Source organism: Artemia sp. Qi Xiang Cuo, chromosome 17, assembly GCF_049724085.1.
Source record: "Artemia sp. Qi Xiang Cuo chromosome 17, ASM4972408v1, whole genome shotgun sequence".
NCBI classification, from domain to species: Eukaryota; Metazoa; Arthropoda; class Branchiopoda; order Anostraca; family Artemiidae; genus Artemia; species Artemia sp. Qi Xiang Cuo.
This window is the reverse complement of record NC_142810.1, coordinates 17,375,359-17,399,619: the sequence shown is the minus strand read 5'-3', so window position 1 is coordinate 17,399,619 and position 24,261 is coordinate 17,375,359. Positions and strand designations below refer to the sequence as shown.

General features: G+C 35.8%; 1 protein-coding gene across 1 annotated transcript in view; it reads left to right on the top strand.

Annotated features, from left to right (window-relative positions):
• LOC148941962 (uncharacterized) overlaps positions 1-24,261 on the top strand; it is a 176,939-nt gene that overhangs the window by 140,735 nt on the left and 11,943 nt on the right. Inside the window, exons 7-8 of the mRNA XM_089103617.1 lie at positions 6,043-6,170; positions 13,139-13,294. Of these exons, the coding sequence (XP_088959743.1) occupies positions 6,043-6,170; positions 13,139-13,294 (284 nt within the window). The remainder of the gene's footprint in view (positions 1-6,042; positions 6,171-13,138; positions 13,295-24,261) is intronic.

Genomic DNA, 24,261 nt, shown 5'->3' with positions numbered 1-24,261 from the left:
TTAAAAATGACCTCTTAATCATAATCAGTTGATCAGTTAAAAAACTTATTTTTTTTTTATTTAATTCCTGATCTTTTTCTTTAATAATGCTGGGAAATCCGGCGCCCCCTTCATAGCACTGTCCCTTCCCCCATGAAAACTTCCTTCATGGAAAGATGTCCCTTCCATATAGCCCCCGACCCTCTCCTTCCCCCACCAACCAGAAAAAATATCCACTGAAAAATTCTGTATACTTACCAAAAAACAAAAAAAAATGTTAAAAGTTAGTAAATTTAATAAATTTAATCCCACCCCCAGGGGACTGTGGGGGATCAAGTCATCCTAAAAGACATTTTTATCATATTTTCGACCATGCTGAACAAAATGGTTATCTCAAAATTTTGATCGGGTGACTTCGAGAAAAAAATGAGCTTGGGAGGGGGTATAGTTGCAAACAATTTTTTATGGTCCATTAAATTTGGAAATATAACTTGTATTTTCCGTTCCATTGAGCCCTCCAACAAGTTTATTGGACGAATGGTCCGAAACTATAAACCCTGGTAAAAAAAAAACAAAAACAAACAAATAAATAAACAAATAAACACGCAACCGTGATCTTTCTTCTGGCAAAAAATGCAAAAATACACATTTTTGTATATATGATCTTGGAACCTCGATAGCGGGGTTCTATGATACTCTGAATATGCTGGTGTGATTTTCATTAAGGGTATATATCTTTTAGTGGCTATCTCCCCTTTTTTTTGAAAATAATCCAAATTTTCTCAGGCTCGTAACTTTTGATGGGTAGCTCTAAACTTGATGAAAGTTATATATTTGAAATCAGCATTGAAATCTGATTCTTTTGATATATCTATTGGTATCAAAAACCCGTTTTCTAGAGTTTCGGTTACCATTGAGCCGGGTCGCTCCTTACTTACAGTTCGTTACCACGAACTGTTTGATGGTACGTTTTGATCAGCGACTATAGTCAGGGTATCAAATGGTGGGGAAATTAGGAAGACGAAGCATCCAGACATTAAGACCCATAAATTGATTGTCAAGTTTAAGGTATAACAAACGATGTAAGCGCTTTAGGCTAGGAACTTTCGATTTAAAATTCCTCCTGAATGGGTTTACGATTATAAGCTTAATTAATGATGGTAAAAAGTATTAATAACTATTACACGTAAATTCTGCTTATTTAACAAATACATTTGACCTAGTTAGTGATTAAAGCGAATGAGAACTAAATATCTTTGCACATAGAGAATATATATATATATATATATATATATATATATATATATATATATATATATATATATATATATATATATATATATATATATATATATATATATATATATATATATATATATATATATATATATATATATGACGAGGTTAAGATCAACTGAGCAGAATAATGCGCTTATGAAAACAAATCAAGTCATCAAGATAATTATTTACTCCCGTTCTTATTCAACTGTTTGTCTAAGAAAAACGAAAAAAGGTCACCAAGTTCCTACAAGTTCGGAGAAAACTCACCATGCTAACCTGTCCTTGAAGATAATTGTAAGAAACTAATCAGAGAATTTAGACCTTAGCCACCTGCACTTTTTTTTTTATCAGTAGCGTGCTGGTGAAGGGGTAAAAAGGGATACGCCAGTCATATCTATGCTAAGACACCATTGATTGTTTTTCAAGACAGGAGACTGTAGGCCTCTAGTCAACGATTTTACGACGCTGGCGTTTTCTGTGGTGCACTTTTTAATTCGATTTGACGTCACAATAATTTGTCATGACATATATATATATATATATATATATATATATATATATATATATATATATATATATATATATATATATATATATATATATATATATATATATATATATATATATATATAGCGGCAAGTCGATGAAAAGATTTTCATATTATTTTTAAGGTGTCTCATCTTATTTAGGCATTTATATTGTCTGGACGCAGCAATAAAGCTTTCCATCATGGTTTAAACGGACCAAAGTATTTGGTTTAGATACCCCATAATTGAAATATTGTCAACTATAAATTGATCGGGTCATTGGGTATGATCTACTGATAGGCATTTCATCAAGATTAAAGTCATATAAGGGTTTTAAGTGGGCTGACAAAAGAATTAAGTTATTAGAGGGGGATGGATTGGCTTGGTGTAATTCAAGGAATTTCCACGTGTACCCCCTTTAAAGTCTTATTGCTACCGACTCTATGAATATTGTCTGTACGGCATTTAAGTTGTGGATTTTCTAGCGATCAGCAATTTCACAATCTGGATTTTCAAAAGTGCGCGGACAATTTGGGTTGCTAAATTTTGTATTCCATACAAATTAGAGAATTTGGTTTAGTGCTTGAATTACCAAAACGGTAGTTTTGATCTAGATAAGTAAATTGATTTCCAAATTTCTACACCCCTAAGCAAAATTTTTGCTAATCATATTTCTGAAACTACGTCAAATTGCCATGATCAGTATTCACAATGAGAATAGTTCACAAGAATTTCATAGAAAGTTGGTAACAAAAGAGGAAAACAGAAAGTAATTTGTTGTGTAGGTTTTAATCTTTTAAATAAGAAGCGAAAATAGGAGGACTGCTGTTACTATTGAACAAAAGCAAATGATAAAATTAGAAAAATAACGCACACTTCTTTAGAATCTGGAAAAATTGTTCTAGAGATGGAGGAGTTTGTGTGAGTTTTTTTTTTCCGTTACTTTTTAGACAGCCAATTTTCCTAACAATTACTTATCAGTGGTCCCCTCAGCCCTCAGGTATTTCGATCGTTTTACTGGCAACCCTAATTACCCAGTAGGAATAATAAATTGAACAAAGATGGTGCAATTGGGCATTAGTTTAACACCTACAAGGGATGATAAATATATAATCTAGCTGTATAGTTAAAGAGGGCAGAGTAAAAACCAGCTGAGAATAATGGTAAAACCTACTAGGCATACGTGTTCTAAGTATGAGAATCTAGAAACGGTCCCAATACAAGGGTTACACATAGTTAGTATACATTAAATCAATAGGAAAATATTATTTGAATTGAATTTAAAGAGTGACACTGAAATGTAAAGCAGATATAAGAAATTTTAAGCATGAGATGAGGGGATCCCCCTTCTAAGCTTCCCTTCCTCTCTTTATGTTAAAGCTTCCGCTTATTACATATACTAATTATGTAGATTACTAATTAGATACTAATAGAGTGGTGAACACCCAAACATATAAAATAATTTACTTGTGATATACGTTGCTATTTGCTTTCATTTGAAATAAAAATGCTTTCTTCTGCTGATTTGCAGTATCATCTTAGGGGATATCCTAAATATAAGGGATGATCTTCCCTCGGCTCTATACTCTTTACATTAAATTATCAGCTTTAGCATAACAATGCTTAAAAAAGATAATCACCCCCAAAATGAAGCGTGACAAGGACAACAAGGTTGCTACTTCTCCCTGTAAAAGAGGCCCAGCAATAAAAACGACGCCCTATAGGCTAGCAATGGCTCTTGAGGATCTTTATCCTTTTTTATGACGAAAGACACCAAAACTTCTATCCTTCTTCTATCTATTTATCTATCCTCTCCTTCTTCTATTAACTTCTATTTAGACACAAACTGAATTTAGGAATAGAAGCTTCGGGTAATTACTTTAAAATCTTGGGTTTGACTCCCATCGACAAAAGCCTTTTATATCGTTTTCAAGTCTTTTGGATCATTGGTCACGGGTTTGCTTATTCTTGATGCACACTGTGTTTATTCTTGATGCACACTGGTTTTATTCTTGATGCACAATTATACTTGTCAATGTGTGGTGCTGGTGTCTAGTTGTATATTTTCATGTTTTTCTTGACTGTTAGAAATACTCTAAATTTAAAATTTTGTTTCTAATTCTGGCTTTGCTTGATAAGGCATGCAGGAAGGCTCCAGTCCTTCTTAAATTCAAAACCTTTTTTATTGTTCTAAATGAGTTTGTGGCCGAAACAGACCATAGAAAGTTTTCAGGAATAGAGGGGGGGGATGATGTTGTAAAAAATTATAAATTTATAAAATTGTGCATGTCTGTAAACTTTTGGTCTTCTGTAAGGACTGGATAAGATTCCCCAGCCTTTCCCTGGATTAGTGCATATCCAGTACTATGTATTGGCAGGCACAAGTGTGCAGGAATTTGTGCCTTTAGTCACGATTTTCCAGCGACTCCTTCCATATATGTCTTTCTTACTTCTAGAACCCATTCCTTGAAACCTATTCATATACTGTCTTACCTCTTAGAACCCATTTAATTTGAAGCACCCGTGATCAGGGTCAAAAATGCATTCATTTCATGTTATATTAAGAATTTATTGAAATTTAAATATTGAGTTGAAATGAACTATAGGCCTACTTGTAAATCTAAAAGAAAATTTTAAGTTGATTCCAATAAAACTGAGAAATTTTCGGAATTTCTGAAGACCAAACCTTTTTCATCTATAAAACCAATTCCCAGAAATAATAAGTTACTAGTTTAGCTGCATGCCTGATATAAGTCTTTAACTACAGGACCATTTGAGTGAGAGTTTCTGAGAATAATCAGAATCACCGACACATTGCTATCTTCAAACATAAGTATTTCATTATTGCTTCATAGTCTTTTTTCAATATGTGTTTCTTTTTAATGATTTGTCTAATAGCCTGAACGTACTTGAACCAAAAATATAAGAATTCAAACATATCTTCAACATATCTTCAAACATATCTTCAGCTATCTTCAAACATAAGTATTTCATTATTGCTTCCAAGTCTTTTTTCAATATGTTTTTTCTTTTTAATGATTGTTAAATAGCCTGAACGTACTTTAACCAAAAATATAAGAATTTTCCAAATATTTTCCAAAAAATTTTGAACCAAGAGTTTTCCAGAAATTTAGGACTCAAAGTTTTCCACGAATCACGTCTGTTATTTAGAACCTTTGGTACCTTTCAAAAATAATGTCGGTAAAAAGATATGAGACGAGCTTGATTTCCGTTGATGACATGTAAATGATGTATACCATATATACCATACAAGTGCTTATAATATGTAAAAATCCAATCTTCCAAGCTGGATAGTAAGTACAGCAACTGGAAGCTGAATAACAATTTGGTTATCACTCATGTACAAATAACGTAGGGGTAATTTAAAGTTTAGTCATTGGGTGATTATAGCATTGTAGGATTTCCATTATCACTATAATAGTGATTTTGTATCGAACATTAGTGAATTCTTTCCTGGAACACCAGAATAAAACAAGTTAATACATCGGCTGCTTATTTACTCAATGCTTTTTCAGAACTAAGCGACATAACTCTATGGCCACTGAGTTATTATTTTTCCTGAGAGGCTTCACAGTGAAACGTTTTGCCAACTATATTCGGTAAAATAATATGGGTTATCAACCCAAAAACATTTTCTCAAGAGAATCGTTTCGGTTTTTCTTCTTATAGTTTTTCCAGAGGTTTTTTGCCCCATCAGTTCGTTTGAATTTTTTTTACTCCTCCCTTTAAGTCGTCTCTGTAACTTCAGTTTTCATGCACTACAGCTACAATACTTAGCTGCACCTGCAGCTTATATAAAGATTGATTCTTTTAACCTTGAAAAACAAACCAAGATATAGGAAAACACGATTTAAGCATCCTTTTTTCAATAGTGTATGTTGCTTGTCAGATTTAATTTCACAATACCTTTTAAAACAAAAACAAAAAAGACAGTTATTGTTTCTGTAGAATTGTTTCCAGATTTGTTGTAAGAACTCTACCCCAAGCCAAATTTTCTTGAGGCCCTGGCTTAAAGGTCATGGTTGCTCTTGGTCCAAGATAGAAGACTTTTGAAAACGTGTATGAAAAATATTACTGATAAAGCAAATCCACTAAATTTCAAGTTTCCCATGAAGTTAGCACCTGAACACACCAGTTAGCATCCGCTTCAAATGTTACCGACATCACCGACTTTACCGACATCATTTAAGATTTAACCTATGAACCAACTTGTAATATTTTATTTATTATTTAGGTTGGAACTACTCAAAACTTACGGATATTACAGTGCGAAGACTTCGTCGTGATGAAAGGGTTACTGCACAAACGTCTGATGTTGCAAACCTTGTCTTTAATGACGGATGCAGAAACGCTGCTTTTAAGGTATACACTTTTTCGTTTTATTTCCTGAAAACTCGTTTTTAAAAAGAATTGTTTATTTTTTAAGCTTTTATGGTTTCACATCGCCAGCCACGATTTTTTTTTTACTTTCAGAACATGTTTTGGGCATAATTTATTAAAATAGAAAAAATTTAGGAGTTTCTTACGAGGTTTTATGAGTTGCAACAAGTCATATATTCACTTCACACCTTCAGTCCTATAATTGAGTCTGATTGTCCTCTTTTTCTGGACCACCAAAGATCCATAGTTCCACACAAGGATCGGCTAAATCAGGCCGAAGGAGAGTCAAATTCCAGTGATAATCATATTAAGCCCCTAAAATTGCTGCAGACATGGCAGCTACTTCGCAAGCTGCAAGTATTTCTTAGATCTCCTTCTTAGGATATGTTCTATATGATCCCTGCCAGAGTTGAGGTGACGAGAGTAACTCGTTTGAATCTCTCTTGTATCTATTACCTTCACAAGGCAGTTACCTTTACTAGGAAATAATAAATCGTTCGTGGTAACGAACTGTAACTAGTTAGCAATTCACGCTAATAGTAAACTATACTCTAAAAACTGGAGCTTTGATAGCAATTTATGCTTCAAAAGAACCGAGCTTTTGTAGTAATTCCACGTATATACAATTCATAAATCTTTTATTGAGTTTTCAAGCCCTTATCGACAAAACTGTGAAATTTAGCATTTTTCTTTTTTGAGAAGAAAATCACGGATGCTTCTTCGTTTGTTTGTTTGTTTGATGCTTGTTCCTCTATGTTTGGTCGTCTCGAACCAACGGTTCTAGACAATTGGGAGCAGTCTCATTTGAGCGAAAATTAAAAGTTCTAGAGCCTTTTTAAGTAGAGAACAAAATTGTGCCTCGCCAAAGTGATGTTTTTCGTGATTTTGTGGTGCGAAACGACAATTTTTGCCCAAAGAGTGCAAAAAAGCTATAAACTAAATATTATAAGATAACCAATCAATGTGAAATTATCAAAAAACTATATATTGCGCTTTCCCGTTTCAGGCACTGCAATGCTGCACAATAGTTTATTGATCCAAAAATATGTAAGTAGTTCATATACAATTTGAAACGTGATTAGATATGTGATTGACTTAATTACGCATCAGCCATAATGGAGGGGGGCCACTTAATTTTTGTGTAGGGTGGGGGAGTGTGCCTCTACCTCAAAATGACATTTATGTCCAAATTTTCTAACTTCTCTTAAGCCTTCAAATAAATATAAAATAAGGTTTGAGGAAGGGATTTAGAAATTAATGTCTAATCTCCCTTTATTTTGGAAAATGTCTGTCGTATGGGTACTGCAGGGTATGGTATCACTCCTATTGCAGACAATCTTCGTCTTTGCAGAATAAAAGATTACATTCGGATGCTATTAGAGGAGCATCCGAATGCTCTCTGCGAGGAGAATTTGTATAAAAAAAACACGGAAATAGAGATCTGTAATCAATTGTTGACATTTCAGCACCGTCCCCTTACGCCCCTTTTAATAAATATTTTAAGAGGTGAATTTTTCTAGGGATTATAACTATTCTCTAAGCGCTGCTATACGAATATTAAACTAGCCTGTAAAAAACGCGAGTTTAAAAAAGGATTGATAGCTTCTTCAAATTTGAAAGCCTTGGATTAAACAGGTCGAAAAAAAGAAAACGTTGGTAAAAACTAAAATAGGAACAAAATCCTGTTAACAGGGGCAAAAAATCTGTGAAATTAAATTTTGGTCACTATATTTTTATATGCAATGTGTGCTAACTTCAAATTTGCTCATAGACACATGAAAATTTATTGTCATTTTATGATCAGGAACCGGAATTAGACCCCCAAATAAGGGATGCGCTCTGCATGGTAATCATGCAATGGAATTTAGCATGTATTGAATTTTAATAAAATTACAATTTAACACAGTTACAATCACAATATTCAGTAGAATTTAGCACGAATGAAATTACTTATATTTGAAGAAACAACTTGTTTTTTCATTTAATTTACCTTAATTACATTTAACTTACATTTAATTTACCTGAAAGCCTCATCTGGCGAGCAGTTACCACGGTGAAGAGGATTCCAAGAAAACTAATCCCCATCCAGAAAGCTATTTCAAATCTCCTTTAACAGGAGGTTAAACTGTTTTATAAGGGAGGTTAAAATTAATATGCTAATTGGCAAGCCCAGTAGCACATCCGTTTCTGTGGGTGGGCGGAAAAAAAACGAAATATCTCGTTTAGATTTGGTCGAGCGAAATTATCTAAAGCAATACATATAATCGCTTCTTAGAATGATGGTATGAAGTTCCTGTTTTGTATGGCCAGTTTCAATGTTAAACGTCATAATTTCTCGAAGAAATTGAAAGCATGAGCATTCCACTTAGCCTAATCTGGATTCTGGAACTAAGTTTCACTAATTGTTATTTACCTGCGAATTCAAAAAAGGTGCCTATTTCATATTCCAAAAGCATTCTTACCTCCGCAAGTTCGCATACACCTATTCACACCAGCATTCATAACAGTTAAATTACTTGTCAAAGACCTAGTCGGACGACAGATATAAAAAGGAGAAAACCGTAGCGTAAATTTTTTGAGGACTAGATAAAAATTTTTTGCCCCAAAAACAAAATCAATACCCTTAATCCTTAGCTCCCCCCCCCCCCCAAAAAAAAATATGAAATTTTTACCTAAATCCCCCATTGAGACAAAATTGGCCACACTCTCTTGAGATGGTCAGAAATTAACTAATTGCAAATGTACTCCAGAGGAATACCGGCTTCAGCTACCCGATGTGTAACCCCATGTGGTTACCTAGGTACTAAAAACACTTATCAATTCTTAATGAGTAAGATTATTTTAACTCCTTGTTGACGTAAGTAACTTGCCTTAGAATGGTCTTACCTTAACCGTAAATAAAGTGTATTTAAGAACCTTGATTAAAAATGGTAGCTGTTAAACCGCGTAGGATGTTGTGCAAACACGTGTGCAACAGGGCCAACCAGTCCCTATCTCCCCCTAAATTACAAGGCTCTTACAATTTTTTTAAAGATTTCTTATTCTTTCCATACAGTTGTCATTTTTTTTCGGATTCACAAAAATTTTGGCTCATTTTGATATAATCCCCTGCTTGTTTACTTGGTGATCTATGAAACTTCTTTTGTGAGCAATGTTACAGCTCAATACCCTCCACTGGTGGATCCAAGGGATCAGAAGGGACCCCCCCCCCAACAAAAGAAAAGTTTCTGGCGCCCTCATTCGGCATTTTTTCCGTTTTTCACTCTTTTTTACAAATAGCCTGGCCAATTCGGTCAATTGTTGGCACCCTTGTCACATATCTGCCTTTGATCCCCTCAGATAAGCAAGGCTTTGTTGGCCCATTCCCAGTGGCACCAATTAGCGAAAATATTGGTTGGGGGATTTATATTTCACAGTCAAAGATGGTGGATATACGAACTTTTCAAAACCGTGGGAGGAGGGGGGGTAAATTTACTGAAAACATTAAAAAAGACCTTTTTGGCTAAAATATAAAAAAATTTCAAAATCTAAAGGAGAGGGGATGGGAAAAACGTCTAGGGATGGCAAATCCCCCCTGTCTCTCTTATACTACTTTTTCCAATCCAGTTTGCTGCTAGATTGTCAATTGACAATCCCATGGGTTGTTTCTAAATAATTATATTTTCAAGACAGTTCGTAAGTGATATGATTTGTTTCGGTGTTGCTAGTTATGCAAAAACCATTCTGCTACTTTTTTTTACCATAAGGTATTCAGTTATCAAGTTTTTCAGCTGATTCAGCTGTCAAGTTTTTGAATCATTGTCACCATCTTTATCAACCGTTCATAAAAAGAGATCAATCATCCAACCAAAATTGAGTGTCGCTTCTTAAACAGAAAAAAAAAAATCAAACATAAGCATTGACATTTTCTCATTCCATTTTTATGGAGTGTGTCACTTGTAAAAACATGATATTTGAATTAATATATTTCCGGTTAGTTTTCTCAAGGGATTATGCAACATCTGTTGCATATATTCGTGAATTCAACTAATAGACTCTGAACTTCTGGCTTCTAGACGTATTGGAGGAGCGGCCCACAAAAGGCTGTGATTTTGTATTAATCCTTAGATCCTTATTTTTTCAGAGAAGTAAATAATTTGATTTCAATCCTCAGGTAGGTTTATAAGAGTTCAGGCTGGAACCCTCCCGTAACAAAGTTAAGAATTTTAAAGTTAATCCAATAGTTCCTAATGTTTTCCACATAAATCGCCTATTTAGTGTTTTCAAAAAAAGTCTTTGAGAACCTAAAGCCAAAATTATTCCCCTTCTCTAGGTTTCTTGGATATAATTATGCAAAAGTAGATGTGGCGATTCTCCATTCTGATATTTTTTTTTTTCAATGATATTCTGGTCAAGAGGAGGGGGAGTTCAAGTTTTTGTTGTCTTGGCATCCATCAAAACAACAGTAAAATTTTGATAAAAAAATTCGATTTAAATAAAATTTAGTAGAAAGCACAAGCTGGAGCTCTACTTGTGATATTTCTTGATCCGGGTCCAATCCTACCTCTTTCGGGGAAAAGGAGGGCAGATGACTAAATTCTTACTTAAAATCATTTGCCAGAAAAGGTTTCAAGGTATCAACAAGACTTGAAAGAAAGTAAGGCTGGGTAGGGACACTATCAAATCTTTGCAGTGAATAAGGGCCTCTAAATTTGTGTCATTGGGGCACCTACCAGAAGAAGAAGTTGTTGGAAATAGATAATGCCCGATGAAGAACAACGGTAGGAAAAGTAGCCGGGACTTTTGAGAATTAATGACCAGCATAACTTATGGGGGGAGGGTCAATGAATCTTCCTCTTCAATATTTATAGTAAAAGGAGTTGTCAGATATCAGCCAACTATATTCAAATTCACAGCTATTGCCCTAGTAATTCTTTTGGGAGGCCAGGGCTAATCCTATCATTGTGGGTAAGGAGTAAGAAGGGTCTCAAACTCATGTGATAACTACATCCGCAGAAAAAGGAAACTGAATCCAAACAATTTTCGGTATGAAGTAAGAAATAGCCACAAAGATTTGCCTTTCTTGGTTTTGCACCTGATCTGACCTCTGCAGGGAGAGTAAGGGCTTGAAAATCTCTATTTATTAGCCTGATTATCTGCCAAAGTTCTGATTACAAGTGCTGCTAGAACTGACTTTTTTTTTAAAAAGAAGGGTGGAATCTTTATCACTACATTGAACCGAAGGGCTTATCAGATTTTATTCAAATAGGGTAAGAATTTCCATCTAGGATAGTTATTTATTTTCGAGGGTCTAGAAGTAATCCTATTTCTTTTGGTAAAAAGGAAGGGGGAGGGTCTCTAAAACCATATGATCAGCACAGCTGAAGAATAAGGGAAATTTAATCAGAATGATACTCGGTAGGCAGTAAGGGAATCAAAAAAATTTGCTTTTCATAGGTTTTCACATGATCTGACCTCTGCAGGGAGGGGAAGGGCTTCAAAATTGCTCTCTATCAGTCTAATTATCTGCCTAAGTTCTGATCACAAGTGAATCTGCTTGAATTGAATTTTCTTTAGACAAGGGTGGAATTTTCATCACCCATGTCCACCAGAAGGGCTTATCAGATTTTAATCAAATATGGTAAGGACTGCCGGCTGAGCTTTAAGCTCTGTTGCTAGGGTGCTGTCGTCCAAATATCATAGCTTATAGAACCTCTATAGGTGAATTCAGGGATATATAAGTTTTAAGTTTTTATTTCATTTTTGGTTAAATTACCCCTTCACCTTTGTAAAACCGCCCTCTTACCTATGGTTTATCACCACAATAAATGAATAATTATTCCTTGTAAACATGAAAAACATATTTTACTGTTTTTAAAATACACAGTAAACTAAACATGTTTTCTTCACTTGAAAAATGGTCGTACATGTTGCACCGGCATTGCGGCTTATGCAGGTACTCCAGGGGCGGATCCAGGATTTTTTTTAGGAGGGGGCGCACAATAGGTTGATCCGATAAACTAGCGTTAGGATCAAGTTTAATTAACGCTAACTTGCGTTAATTAAGTAAATAACACTACTTTAGACTACGCTAGGGGGACGCGCCCCCTCGCCCCCTAGATCTGCCACTGAGGTACTCAACATAGATTCTTCAAACACTCGAAGTATTCCATGGTATTCTCTAATTTTTTTTTTTGTAAAGAAAAGCGTAAACATTGCTTAATTTTTTAACTTCCCAGATATATATATATATATATATATATATATATATATATATATATATATATATATATATATATATATATATATATATATATATATATATATATATATATATATATATATATATATATATATATATATATATATATATATATATATATATATATATATATATATATATATATATATATATATATATCTTTTTTTTTTTACAAAAGGTAAAAAAAAGGTAAAAAAGGAAAAGATTTATTCCAATTTTATAGCAAACGTCTGTAAATGTGCTTGCCTGTTTCTGAGAACAAACAGTGGAATTACTAGAACTTCTTTAATTTTGAATTTATTTATCTATTTTCTTGAGGACTAAGATCCAAATTTATTTTGTAAAACAATAAACTATTAACGTATTTCTTAAACAGCATATATGAATTCAATTTGACTAAAAGATACGAGTATAAAACTTTCATTGCAGACAAGTATGCAATTAAAGGCATTTTTACCATTCCCCCCCCCCCCCCTGTGACATTTAAAGTTACTTCTGACAATCCACACAAGTCTGTGTCAAAAGAATTTTTGAGAATTGTTGCTATATATTGACAAAATATAGCTCATTTCTTGCTTTCAAGTACTCATCATATCTGAGATTTCTAAGAATTAAAACAAAAACAGTCTCTATATCTGAATTTCTAAGAGTCTAAAACAGACATATAACAGCCTAACATAACTAAGAAAAACATTTAATCCTTTTTTAGATGATTGCACCAAACCATCCTCAGCGTGACAGCCGTAACAACCTCTTGCAAAACTTCAACTTCAGAGTTTTCCTTTTCCAAGATATGGAGGATGGTGATAGCATACTTGTGTCTGCTCGTGTCATTGGCTGTGTAGAGAGTATTGATTGTGCTCCTGTAAGTGAAACACTATATATTTTTATCCTTAGTACCATAAGGTGTAGGAAACTTTAAAGCTTGGAACTGGCTAGGGACGTACGTAGTGGGGGCTTGGAGCTCTGTCCCCTCCCCCCAAAAAATCTACAGTTTTGAAGAATTTTCGATCACTTTTAATTCAAATCATAAACTGAGATTTTTGTTTAGTATTAGCCAGCCCCCCCCCCCTGAAAAAAATTGCACGTACGTGTCTGTAATTGAAGCTGATTACCAGCATCATCAATCTTATAATACTGCAGATAAATTAAATCAACTTTCCAATTTTATTTATGTTTTTCACTTTTTAAATTAATTTGCCAATGGCACTTGTAGATTTAATCCCTCCCTTACCATGTTAAATTACTGAATGTCAGACCCTTATAGATTTCCCATTTTCTTTTATAAGTACAAGTCATATTTGATTATTTAGTAGCATATTGCCTTCCCTCTCGTTTCAAGGTTGTTTCTTCAAAATTGTTTCATTATTATCTAAGTTTATTTTTTTATTCTTTTTCTTTTTGTTTGGATTAGCATGGAAACACGTTCCAATAATCTTATCTCCGGAATCAAATTCCAAGCGCTGCAGTTAGTTGCTGCAGTCGAGTTCGAACTCTGGGTACCGTATCACCAAGCTGAGATCAAACCCACTGTGCCACTGCTGAAATAAATTTGTTGTTGTGATATTGAATATTTGTCTGTTGAGGACCACAAGTGCCACTCCCAGTACGGTGTCACTCTGCACTACTAGGGCTATACAAAACAAGTAAACTTTAATGCATTTAAACTTAGGGTTTGATTAATGGTCTAACTTTGTTTTTCGAATAAGAAATATACCCACTATGGTTCCAACTCTCATATCCTGAAGAATAGAAAAGACATAAAAGGCAGACTTAGCTCATATTCACCCAATTCGAACTTCATCAGTAGAGAGCTATCTTATACCCCCATTGCTCACCCCTGCTGCCACCTATAACTTTTTTGCACCCCATATATGGGCATAGCCTCCCTAGGGAGAACACGTGGTTAATGGGGTCAATGACCTCTTTTTCCAAGGTCGATTTATTTGATGTTTCTATGTGTAATAGCTCCGGGGCGAAGGTTGCACATGCGCATTGAATTCTAACGGGAACAATGTTATTGATCTAGGACTCGAGGGGGAAGTGAATTTCCGGGAACTTGATTGCGTAATCAAAGTGTGTCAACAACAACAACATCGACCTTGACATTCGCTGACAGCGTGCACTTACAACAACATCGACCTTGGAACACCTGTGCTATCGACCTCAATTCACCTATCGTGAATCAATAATTCCCCTTAGAAACAACAAATTAATTTCCCCTTTCTTGACAGATCAATCAATCAATGACATCATCTGTCAGACTTTAAAAATTTTCGCCTAGAAACATTTCTCCAGGAATAGATCCAAATCATTAATGTCTTTGCCTCGGGAACAACTCTTTTGGTCGAACTCCAAAGGATATTAATAACCAAAGGCCACGGAAACAATTAGGCAAGAAACATCTTAGCGATGAATTGTTTTAGCGCTGGAATCAGGTTTCTTATTAATTTGAAATACGTTAGCGCAGAGATGCCAATAACAAAGGAACACGCTGAATTTACGTTTAGGGGTAATTTGGGCGAAACCGTTTAGACCGCTTATGGAACTATTTCGGCGAAACAGATAGAGACATTTTAAAAGAAGATTTTTGAAGAGATTTTAGAAGAGAATTTAATGGTGAAACTCTGTGGTCGTTATAATACACAAGTTTCATTTGAACAGTGTTTGTGAGGTCCTCTAACCCAACCCCAAAGGGTTCCAATCCTCCTACCCCAACCCCGAAGGCAGCCCCCGGTCCTCAAAGCCCCCCCAAAACTCCCAAAGGCCCTCCACCGGTCCCCCAAAGGCCCACCCAGACCCCCAAAGGCCATCCCCACGCCCCAAATGTCCCCCAGGCTCCCAACTGTCCCCCCGGCCCCTCCAAGGCCCCCCCCAAGCTCCCCAAGGGCCCCCGGCGCCCCAAAGGCCCACCCAGACCCCCAAATGCCATCCCCGGGCCCCCCAAAGGCACATCGAGCTCCCAAAGAACCAACGGGGTCCCAAAGGCCCTCCACCGGTCCCCAAATGTCCCCCAGGCACCCAAAGGCCCACCCGGCCCCCCAAAGGCCCCCCCCCAACCCCCAAATACCACCCACGACACCCCAAGCCCCAACCCCCGGCCCCCCAGGGCCCCCCCACCTACCCAAGGCACCACCCACCACCCGGGCAACCCCCCACCACCAAGGCTAAAACCCCGCCCCCCTATGTCTGTGTGGGTGTGTTTATTTAAACTAAGATTTGGGATGTGTAGTTTGCTACTTCAGGCTTTTCTGAGCTAAGGTTTCAAAGTATTTCATAGTTGAATGTTGTCCGAAACAAATAGTTTGGGATGAGTAGTTTGCTATTTAAGGCTTTTATGAGCTAGGTTTCTTAGCCTTTCGTTGGTGTGTGTTGACTGAAACTTATGATTTGGGATATGTAGTTTGCTATTTTTGACTTTTCTGAGTTGGATTTCTTAGTCTTTCATAGGTGTGTGGTGTCTGAAACCTATGATTTGGGGTGTGTAGTTTGCTATTTTCGACTTTTCTGAGCTGGATTTCTTAGCCTTTCATAGGTATGCGTTGTCAGAAAATTATGATTTGGGATGTATAGTTTGCTATTTCAGGATTTTCTGAGCTAAGGTTTTCTAGTATTTCGTAGGTGAATGTTGGCTGAAACCAATAGTTTGGGATGAGTAGTTTGCTATTTTTGACTTTTCTGAGCTAGGTTTCTTAGTCTTTCGTTGGTGTGTGTTGACTGAAACCGATGATTTGGGATATGTAGTTTGCCATTTTTGACTTTTCTGAGCTGGATTTCTTAGTCTTTCATAGGTGTGTGTTGTCTGAAACCAATGATTTGGGATGTGTGTATTTCTACTTTTGACTCTTCTGTGATTTATTTATTAGCCTTTCATAGGTGTGTGTTGTCTGAAACCTATAGTTTGGGATGACTAGTTTGCTATTTTTGACTTTTCTGAGCTAGGTTTCTTAGCCGTTCATAGGTGAGTGTTGTCTGAAACCTATGATTTGGGATATGTAATTTGCTATTTTCGACTTTTCATAACCGGATTTCTTAGTCTTTCGTAGGTGTGTGGTGTCTGAAACCTATGATTTGGGATGTGTGGGTTGCTATTTTTTTTGACTTTTCTGAGCTGGATTTCTTAGCCATTCGTAGGTGTGTGTTGACTGAAACCTATGATTTGGGATGGCTAATTTGCTATTTTTGACTTTTCTGAGTTGGATTTCTTAGTCTTTCATAGGTGTGTGGTGTCTGAAACCTATGATTTGGGATGTGTAGTTTGCTTTTTCGACTTTTCTGAGCTAGATTTCTTAGCCTTTCATAGGTGTTTATTGTCTGAAACTTCGAGTTAGGGATGTATAGTTGGCTATTTCAGGCTTTTCTGAGCTAAGGTTTTCTAGTATTTCGTAGGTGAATGCTGTCTGAAACTTATGATTTGGGATATGTAAATTACTATTTCGGGCTTTTCTGAGCTAGGTTTCGTAGTCTTTCATAGGTGTGTAGTGTCTGAAACCTATGATTTGGGATGTGTAGTTTGCTATTTTCGACTTTTCTGAGCTAGGTTTCTTAGCCTTTCATAGGTGTTTGTTGTCTGAAACCTATAGTTTGGGATGACTAGTTTGCTATTTTCGACTTTTCTGAGCTAGGTTTCTTAGCCGTTCATAGGTGAGTGTTGACTGAAACCTATGATTTGGGATATGTAGTTTGCTATTTCCGACTTTTCATAACCGGATTTCTTAGTCTTTCATAGGTATGTGTTGTCTGAAACCTATGATTTGGGATGTGTGGGTTGCTATTTTTTGACTTTTCTGAGCTGGATTTCTTAGCCATTCGTAGGTGTGTGTTGACTGAAACCTATGATTTGGGATGGTTAATTTGCTATTTTTGACTTTTCTGAGCTAGATTTCTTAGCCTATCATATGTGTGTCCTTTCAGAAAATTATGATTTGGGGGGTGTAGTTTGCTTTTTGGACTTTTCAGAGCTAGGATTCTTAGTTACTCATAGGTGTTTGTTGTCTGAAACTTCGAATTTGGGATGAGTAGTTGGCTATTTCAGACTTTTCTGAGCTAAGGTTTCTTAGTATTTCGTAGGTGAATGCTGTCTAAAACTTATGATTTTGGGGATAGTATTTCGTAGGTGAATGCTGTCTGAAGCTTATGATATGGGATATGTAAATTTCTATTTCGGGCTTTTCTGAGTTGGATTTCTTAGTCTTTCATAGGTGTGTGATGTCTGAAACCTATGATTTGGGATGTGTAGTTTGCTATTTTCGACTTTTCTGAGCTAGGTTTCTTAGCCTTTCATAGGTATGTGTTGTCAGAAAATTATGATTTGGGATGGGTGGATTGCTACTTTTGACTTTTCTGAGCTAAGGTTTTCTAGTATTTCGTAGGTGAATGTTGTCTGAAACCTATAGTTTGGGATGGCTAGTTTCCTATTTTTGAATTTTTTGAGCTAGGTTTCTTAGTCTTTCATTGGTGTGTGTTACCTGAAACCAATGATTTGGTATATGTAATTTGCTATTTCTGACTTTTCTGAGCTGGATTTATTAGCCTTTCATAGGTGTGTGTTGACTGAAACCTATGATTGGGATGAGTGGTTTGCTATTTTTGTCTTTTCTGAGCTAGATTTCATAGCCGTTCATAGGTGTGTGTTGTCTGAAACTAATGATTTGGGATGTGTAGTTTGCTATTTGAACTTTTCAGAGCTATGATTCTTAGCCTTTCATAGGTGTGTTCTTTCAGAAAATTATGATTTGGGAGGTCTAGTTTGCTTTTTGGACTTTTCAGAGCTAGGATTCTTAGTCACTCGTAGGTGTTTGTTGTCTGAAACTTCGAGTTTGGGATATGTAAATTACTATTTCTGGCTTTTCTGAGTGGGATTTTTTAGTCTTTCATAGGTGTGTGTTGTCTGAAACCTATGATTTCGGATGGGTGGATTGCTACTTTTGACTTTTCTGATTTGAATTTCTTAGCCTTTCATAGGTGTTTGTTGTCTGAAACCTATAGTTTGGGATGACTAGTTTGAAATTTATTTCTTGTCAGAGCTTTTTTTCTTAGCCTTTCTTAGGTGAGTGTTGTCTGAAACCTATGATTTGGGATATGTAAATTACTATTTCGGGCTTTTCTAAGATAGATTTCTTAGTCTTTCATAGGTGTGTGTTGTCTGAAACCTATGATTTGTGATGGATGGATTGCTACTTTTGAATTTTCTGAGCTGTATTTCTTATCCTTTCCTATGTTTTTGTTGTCTGAAAACTATATTTTGTGATGACTAGTTTGCTATTTTTGACTTTTCTGAGCTAGATTTCTTAGCCTTTCATATGTGTGTCCTTTCAGAAAATTATGATTTGGGATATGTAAATTACTATTTCGGGCTTTTTTCAGTGGGATTTCTTAGTCTTTCATAGGTATGTGTTGTCTGAAACCTATGATTTGGGATGGGCGGGGTGATATTTTTTTTAATTTTCCGAGCGTGATTTCTTAGCCTTCATAGGTGAGTGATGTCTGAAACTTATTATTTGGAATGGTTAATTTGTTATTTCCGGCTTTTATTAGCTAGGTTTCATAGCCTTTTATAGGTGTATGTTGTCAGAAAATTACGATTTGGGATGTGTAGTTTGCTATTTGAACTTTTCAGAGCTAGGATTCTTAGTCCATCATAGGTGTTTGTTGTCTGAAACCAATAGTTTGGGATGACTAGTTTGCTATTTCAGACTTTTCTGAGCTAGATTTCTTAGCCGCTCATAGGAGTGTGTTGTCTGAAACTTATGATTTGGGATATGTAAATTACGTTTTCGGGCTTATCTGAGTTGGACACTTCTAAATTTTTCCACACACGAAAACTTACACACACACACGTCAAAACTTACACACACAAAAGCTTAGACACACAAAAACTTACACACACACACACACAAAAACTAACACCAACACTCAAAAACTTACACACACACTCAAAAACTTACATTCACACAAAAAATTACATTTACAAAAAAACTTAGACACACACTAAAAATGACACACACGCAAAAAAACTTACACACACACACAAAAAATTACAAACACACACGAAAACTTAAGCACACATACACACACACACACACACATACACACAAAAAACTTACACATGCACACTAAAACTTAAATGCACATAAAATATTACATTAAAACAAAAACTTACACACAATCGATCACAATTTATCGCTCAAACAAAATAATACACACACACACGATATAATAAGCGCAAATCAGAAAAATTACACACACACACACACACACAAACACATACACCCCACCGAAAGACCTCTTACACACACACACGATCACATAAACACACACAAAAACTTACACACACACACACAAAAAAACTTACACATGCACACGAAAACTAACATGCACACAAAAACTTACATGCACACAAAAACTAACACACACACAAACACACACACACACACACACAAACACACACACACACACACACGAAAACTTACACACACACGCCAAAACTTACACACTCACAAAAACTTACACACACACACACACACTCACACACAAACTTACACATGCACACGAAAACTTACATGCACACAAAAACTAAAATTCACACAAAAAATTACACACACACACACACACACACACAAAACACACACACACACACACACACACGAAAAATGACACACACACTAAAAAACTTACACACACACAAACTTACACACACACACACACACACACACACACAAAAAAAAAACTTACACAAGACAAAAAACAAAAACAATAAAACACACGAAAAAAAAAATACAAACACACACACACACACACAAAAATTACACACACACACACTAAAAATCACAAACACATGCCAAAACAAACACACAAAAAAAAGTACACACACACACACACAAACACACACACAAAAATACACACACACACACACACAAAAACTTACACACACACACACAAAAACACACACAAAGATACAAACACACACACAAAAACTAACACACACACACAAAAGCTTAGACACACATAAACTTACACACACACACACACAAAAACTTACACCCACACGCAAAAACTTACATTCACAAAAAAACTTACATTCACACAAAAAATTACACACACACACACAAAAACTTAAACAAACACAAAAACTTACACACACACACAAAAACTTACACACACACAAAAACATGAACCCACACACGAACAAAAAAACACACACAAAACAACAAAAAAAACCACAAAAACCAAACAAACAAAACACTATCCAAAACACACATGCACATGAAAACTTACATGCACACAAAACACACACACACACACAAACACACACACAAAGAAACACACACACTACAAAGAAAAAAAACACACCATCATAGACACACAACATATTACACACACACACACACAAAAACTTACATCCAATTGCAAAAACTAATAAGCACACAAAAACATACAAGACAGCACAAACTATATCACACAAACAAATAAATACGTGCCACCCCGCATACACACACACAAAAACTTACACACACACACACACGAAAACTTACGCACACACACGAAAACTTACACACACACACGCCAAAACTTACACACACACAAAAACTTACACAAACTTACCATATCACAGTTACATTGTCTTAATTTTTCAAATTTCATTTTGAATTTCTGTCGTGAAATGCAAGAGTTGGAATATTTCAGTAGTGACTTATTGTGCGTTACCTTCTCACAGTTACATTCTCTTGATTTTTCGAAGTTCATTTTGAATTTCTGTCATGAAATGCAAGAGTTGGAAAATTGGGGTCTTAGTCCACCAGCCCGAATGGTGGAAATCCACTTGCTCAGTATTGGGGTCCCAGTCCACCAGCCTGAACGGTAGAAAATCACTAGCTCAGAATTGGGGTCTTAGTCCACCAGCCTTAATGGTGGAAATCCACTAGCTAATTTTTGGGGTCTAAGTCCACCTGTATTATTTGTTGAAATTCACTTTTTATTTTTGTTAAGGTTAACTTATAAGGAGCTCTCAAGATAAGTTAACCTAACCTTTTCCGGCGAGTATGGTTAGGTTAGGCTAGATTAAGTTAGGTCAGGTTAAGTTAGGTTTGGTTAGCCCATGTACCCTTCACTTAGGTTAGCTTAGGTTAGGCGAGAGACAGGCAAAAAGTTAGGTGTATGATTAGGTTAGGTTAGGTTAGATTAAGTTAGGTTAGGTTAAGTTAGGTTAGGCTAGGTTAACCTACGTACGCGCGCGTACGTAGGCTAACCTAGCCTTACCTAACTTAACCTAACCTAACTTAATCTAACCTAATCATACACCTAACTTTTTGCCTGTCTCTCACCTAACCTAAGCTAACCTAAGTGAAGGGTACATGGGCTAACCTAACCTAACTTAACCTAACCTAACTTAATCTAGCCTAACCTATCCATACTCGCCGGAAAAGGTTAGGTTAACTTATGATGAGCGCTCATGATAAGTTAACATAACCTAACTTAAACAGAGAATTTCAACCAATCAGACTGGTGGACTGAGACCCCCATATTGAGCTAGTGGATTTCCACCATTCAGTCTGGTGGACTAAGCCCCCAATTCTGAGCTAGTGAATTTCCACCGTTCAGTCTGGTGGACTGGGACCCCAATACTGAGTTAGTTGATTTCCACCATTCGGGTTGGTGGACTAATACCCCAATTTTCCAACTCTTGCATTTCATGACAGAAATTCAAAATAAACTTAGAAAAATGAAGAAAATGTAACTGTGAGAAGGTAAAGCACAACAAGTCACTGCTGAAATATTCCAACTCTTGCATTTCAGGACAAAAATTCAAAATGAAATTTGAAAAATTAAGACAATGTAACTGTGATATGGTAAGTGTGTGTAAGTTTTTGTGTGTGTGTAAGTTTTGGCGTCTGTGTGTGTAAGTTTTCGTGTGTGTGCGTAAGTTTTCGTGTGTGTGTGTGTGTTAGTTTTTTTGTGTGTGTGTTAGTTTTTGTGAGTGTGTGTCAGTTTTTGTGTGTGTAAGTTTTTGTGGGAATGTAAGTTTGTTTGTGCTTTTAAGTTTTTGAGTTTGTGTGTTAGTTTTTGTGTGTGTGTGTGTGTGTCAGTTTTTGTGTGTCTAAGCTTTTGTGTGTGTAAGTTTTGTCGTGTGTGTGTTAGTTTTCGTGTGTGTGTGTGTGTGTGTGTGTGTAAGTTTTTGTGTGCATGTAAGTTTTAGTGTGAATGTGTAAGTTTGTGTGTGTGTGTGTGTGTGTGTGTGTGTGTTTGTGTGTGTGTGTGTGTGTTTGTGTGTGTGTTTTTGTGTGTGTGTTAGTTTTTGTATGTGTGTTTGGTTTCGTGTGTGTGTTTCTGTTTTTGTGTGTGTGATTGCAAGTTTTTGTGTGAATGTAAGTTTGTTTTTGAATGTTAGTTTTTGAATGTGTGTGAATGTTTTTGTGTGTGTGTGTGTAAGTTTTTGTGTGTCTAATCTTTTGTGTGTGTGTGTTAGTTTTTGTGTGTGTGTGTGTAATTGTTTGTGTGTTTGTGTGTGTGTGTGTTTTTCTTTTTGTGTGTGTGTGTATTTGTGTATGTGTTTGTGTTTTTTTGTGTGTGTGATTGTGTGTTTGTGTTATTGTTATTGTGTGTAAGATTTTTCTTTTTTTTTGGTTATTTCTTGTTTTATTTTTTGAGTTTTGTGTGTGTGTGTGTGTGTGTTTTTGTATGTTTTTTTGCGTGTGCGTGTTTTTTTTTTGTTGTGTTCTTGTGTTAGTTTTTTTTGTGTGTATGTGTGTGTGTGTGTAAGTTTTTGTGTGTGTGTAAGTTTTGGCATGTGTTTGTTAGTTTTCGTGTGTGTGTGTGTGTGTGTGAGTTTTGTGTTTGTGTGTTTGTGTGTGTTTAAGTTTTTGTGTGAATGTAAGTTTTTGTGTGAATGTAAGTTTTCGTGTGAATGTGTAAGTTTGTGTGTGTGTGTGTGTGTGTGTGTGTGTGTTTGTTTTTGTTGGTGTGTAAGTTTTTTAGTGTGTGTGTTAGTTTTTGTGTGTGTTTGTGTGTGTGTGTAAGTTTTGTGTGTGTGTGTGTGTGTGTGTGTGTGTGTGTGTGTATTTTTTTTTGTTGTTGTCATTTTTTTTTTGCATTTAAGTTTTGTTGTGCATGTGTAAGTGTTTTTTTGTGTGTGTGTATGTGTAAGTTTGTGTGTGTGTTAGTTTTGGCGTGTGTTTGTTAGTTTTAGTGTGTGTGTGTGTAATTTTTAATGTGTGTGTGTGTAAGTTTTTGTGTGTGTGTGTGTGTGTCAGTTTTAGTGTGTATGTGTAAGTTTTCGTGTGTGTGTTTAAGTTTTTGTGTGTGCGTGTTAGATTTTGTGCGTGTGTGTAAGTTTTTGTGTGCATGTAAGTTTTTATGTGCATGTAAGTTTTCGTGTGCATGTGTAAGTTTTTTGTGTGTATCTGTGTGTCTGTGTGTGTGTGTGTGCGTAAGTTTTCGTGTGTGTGTGTAAGTTTTTGTGTGTGTGTGTGTAAGTTTTTGTGCGTGTGTGTAAGTTTGAGTGTGTGTGTAAGTTTTTGTGTACATGTAATTTTTTGTGTGCATGTAAGTTTTTGCGTGTGGGTGTAAGTTTTTGCGTGTGGGTGTAAGTTTGTGTGTGTGTGTGTCAGTAATTTTTTGTGTGTCTAAGATTTTTTGTGTGTAAGTTTTGAAGTGTGTGTGTGTAAGTTTTCGTGTGTGGAAAAATTTAGAAGTGTCCAACTCAGAAAAGCCCGAAAACGTAATTTACATATCCCAAATCATAAGTTTCAGACAACACACTCCTATGAGTGGCTAAGAAATCTAGCTCAGAAAAGTCTGAAATAGCAAACTAGTCATCCCAAACTATTGGTTTCA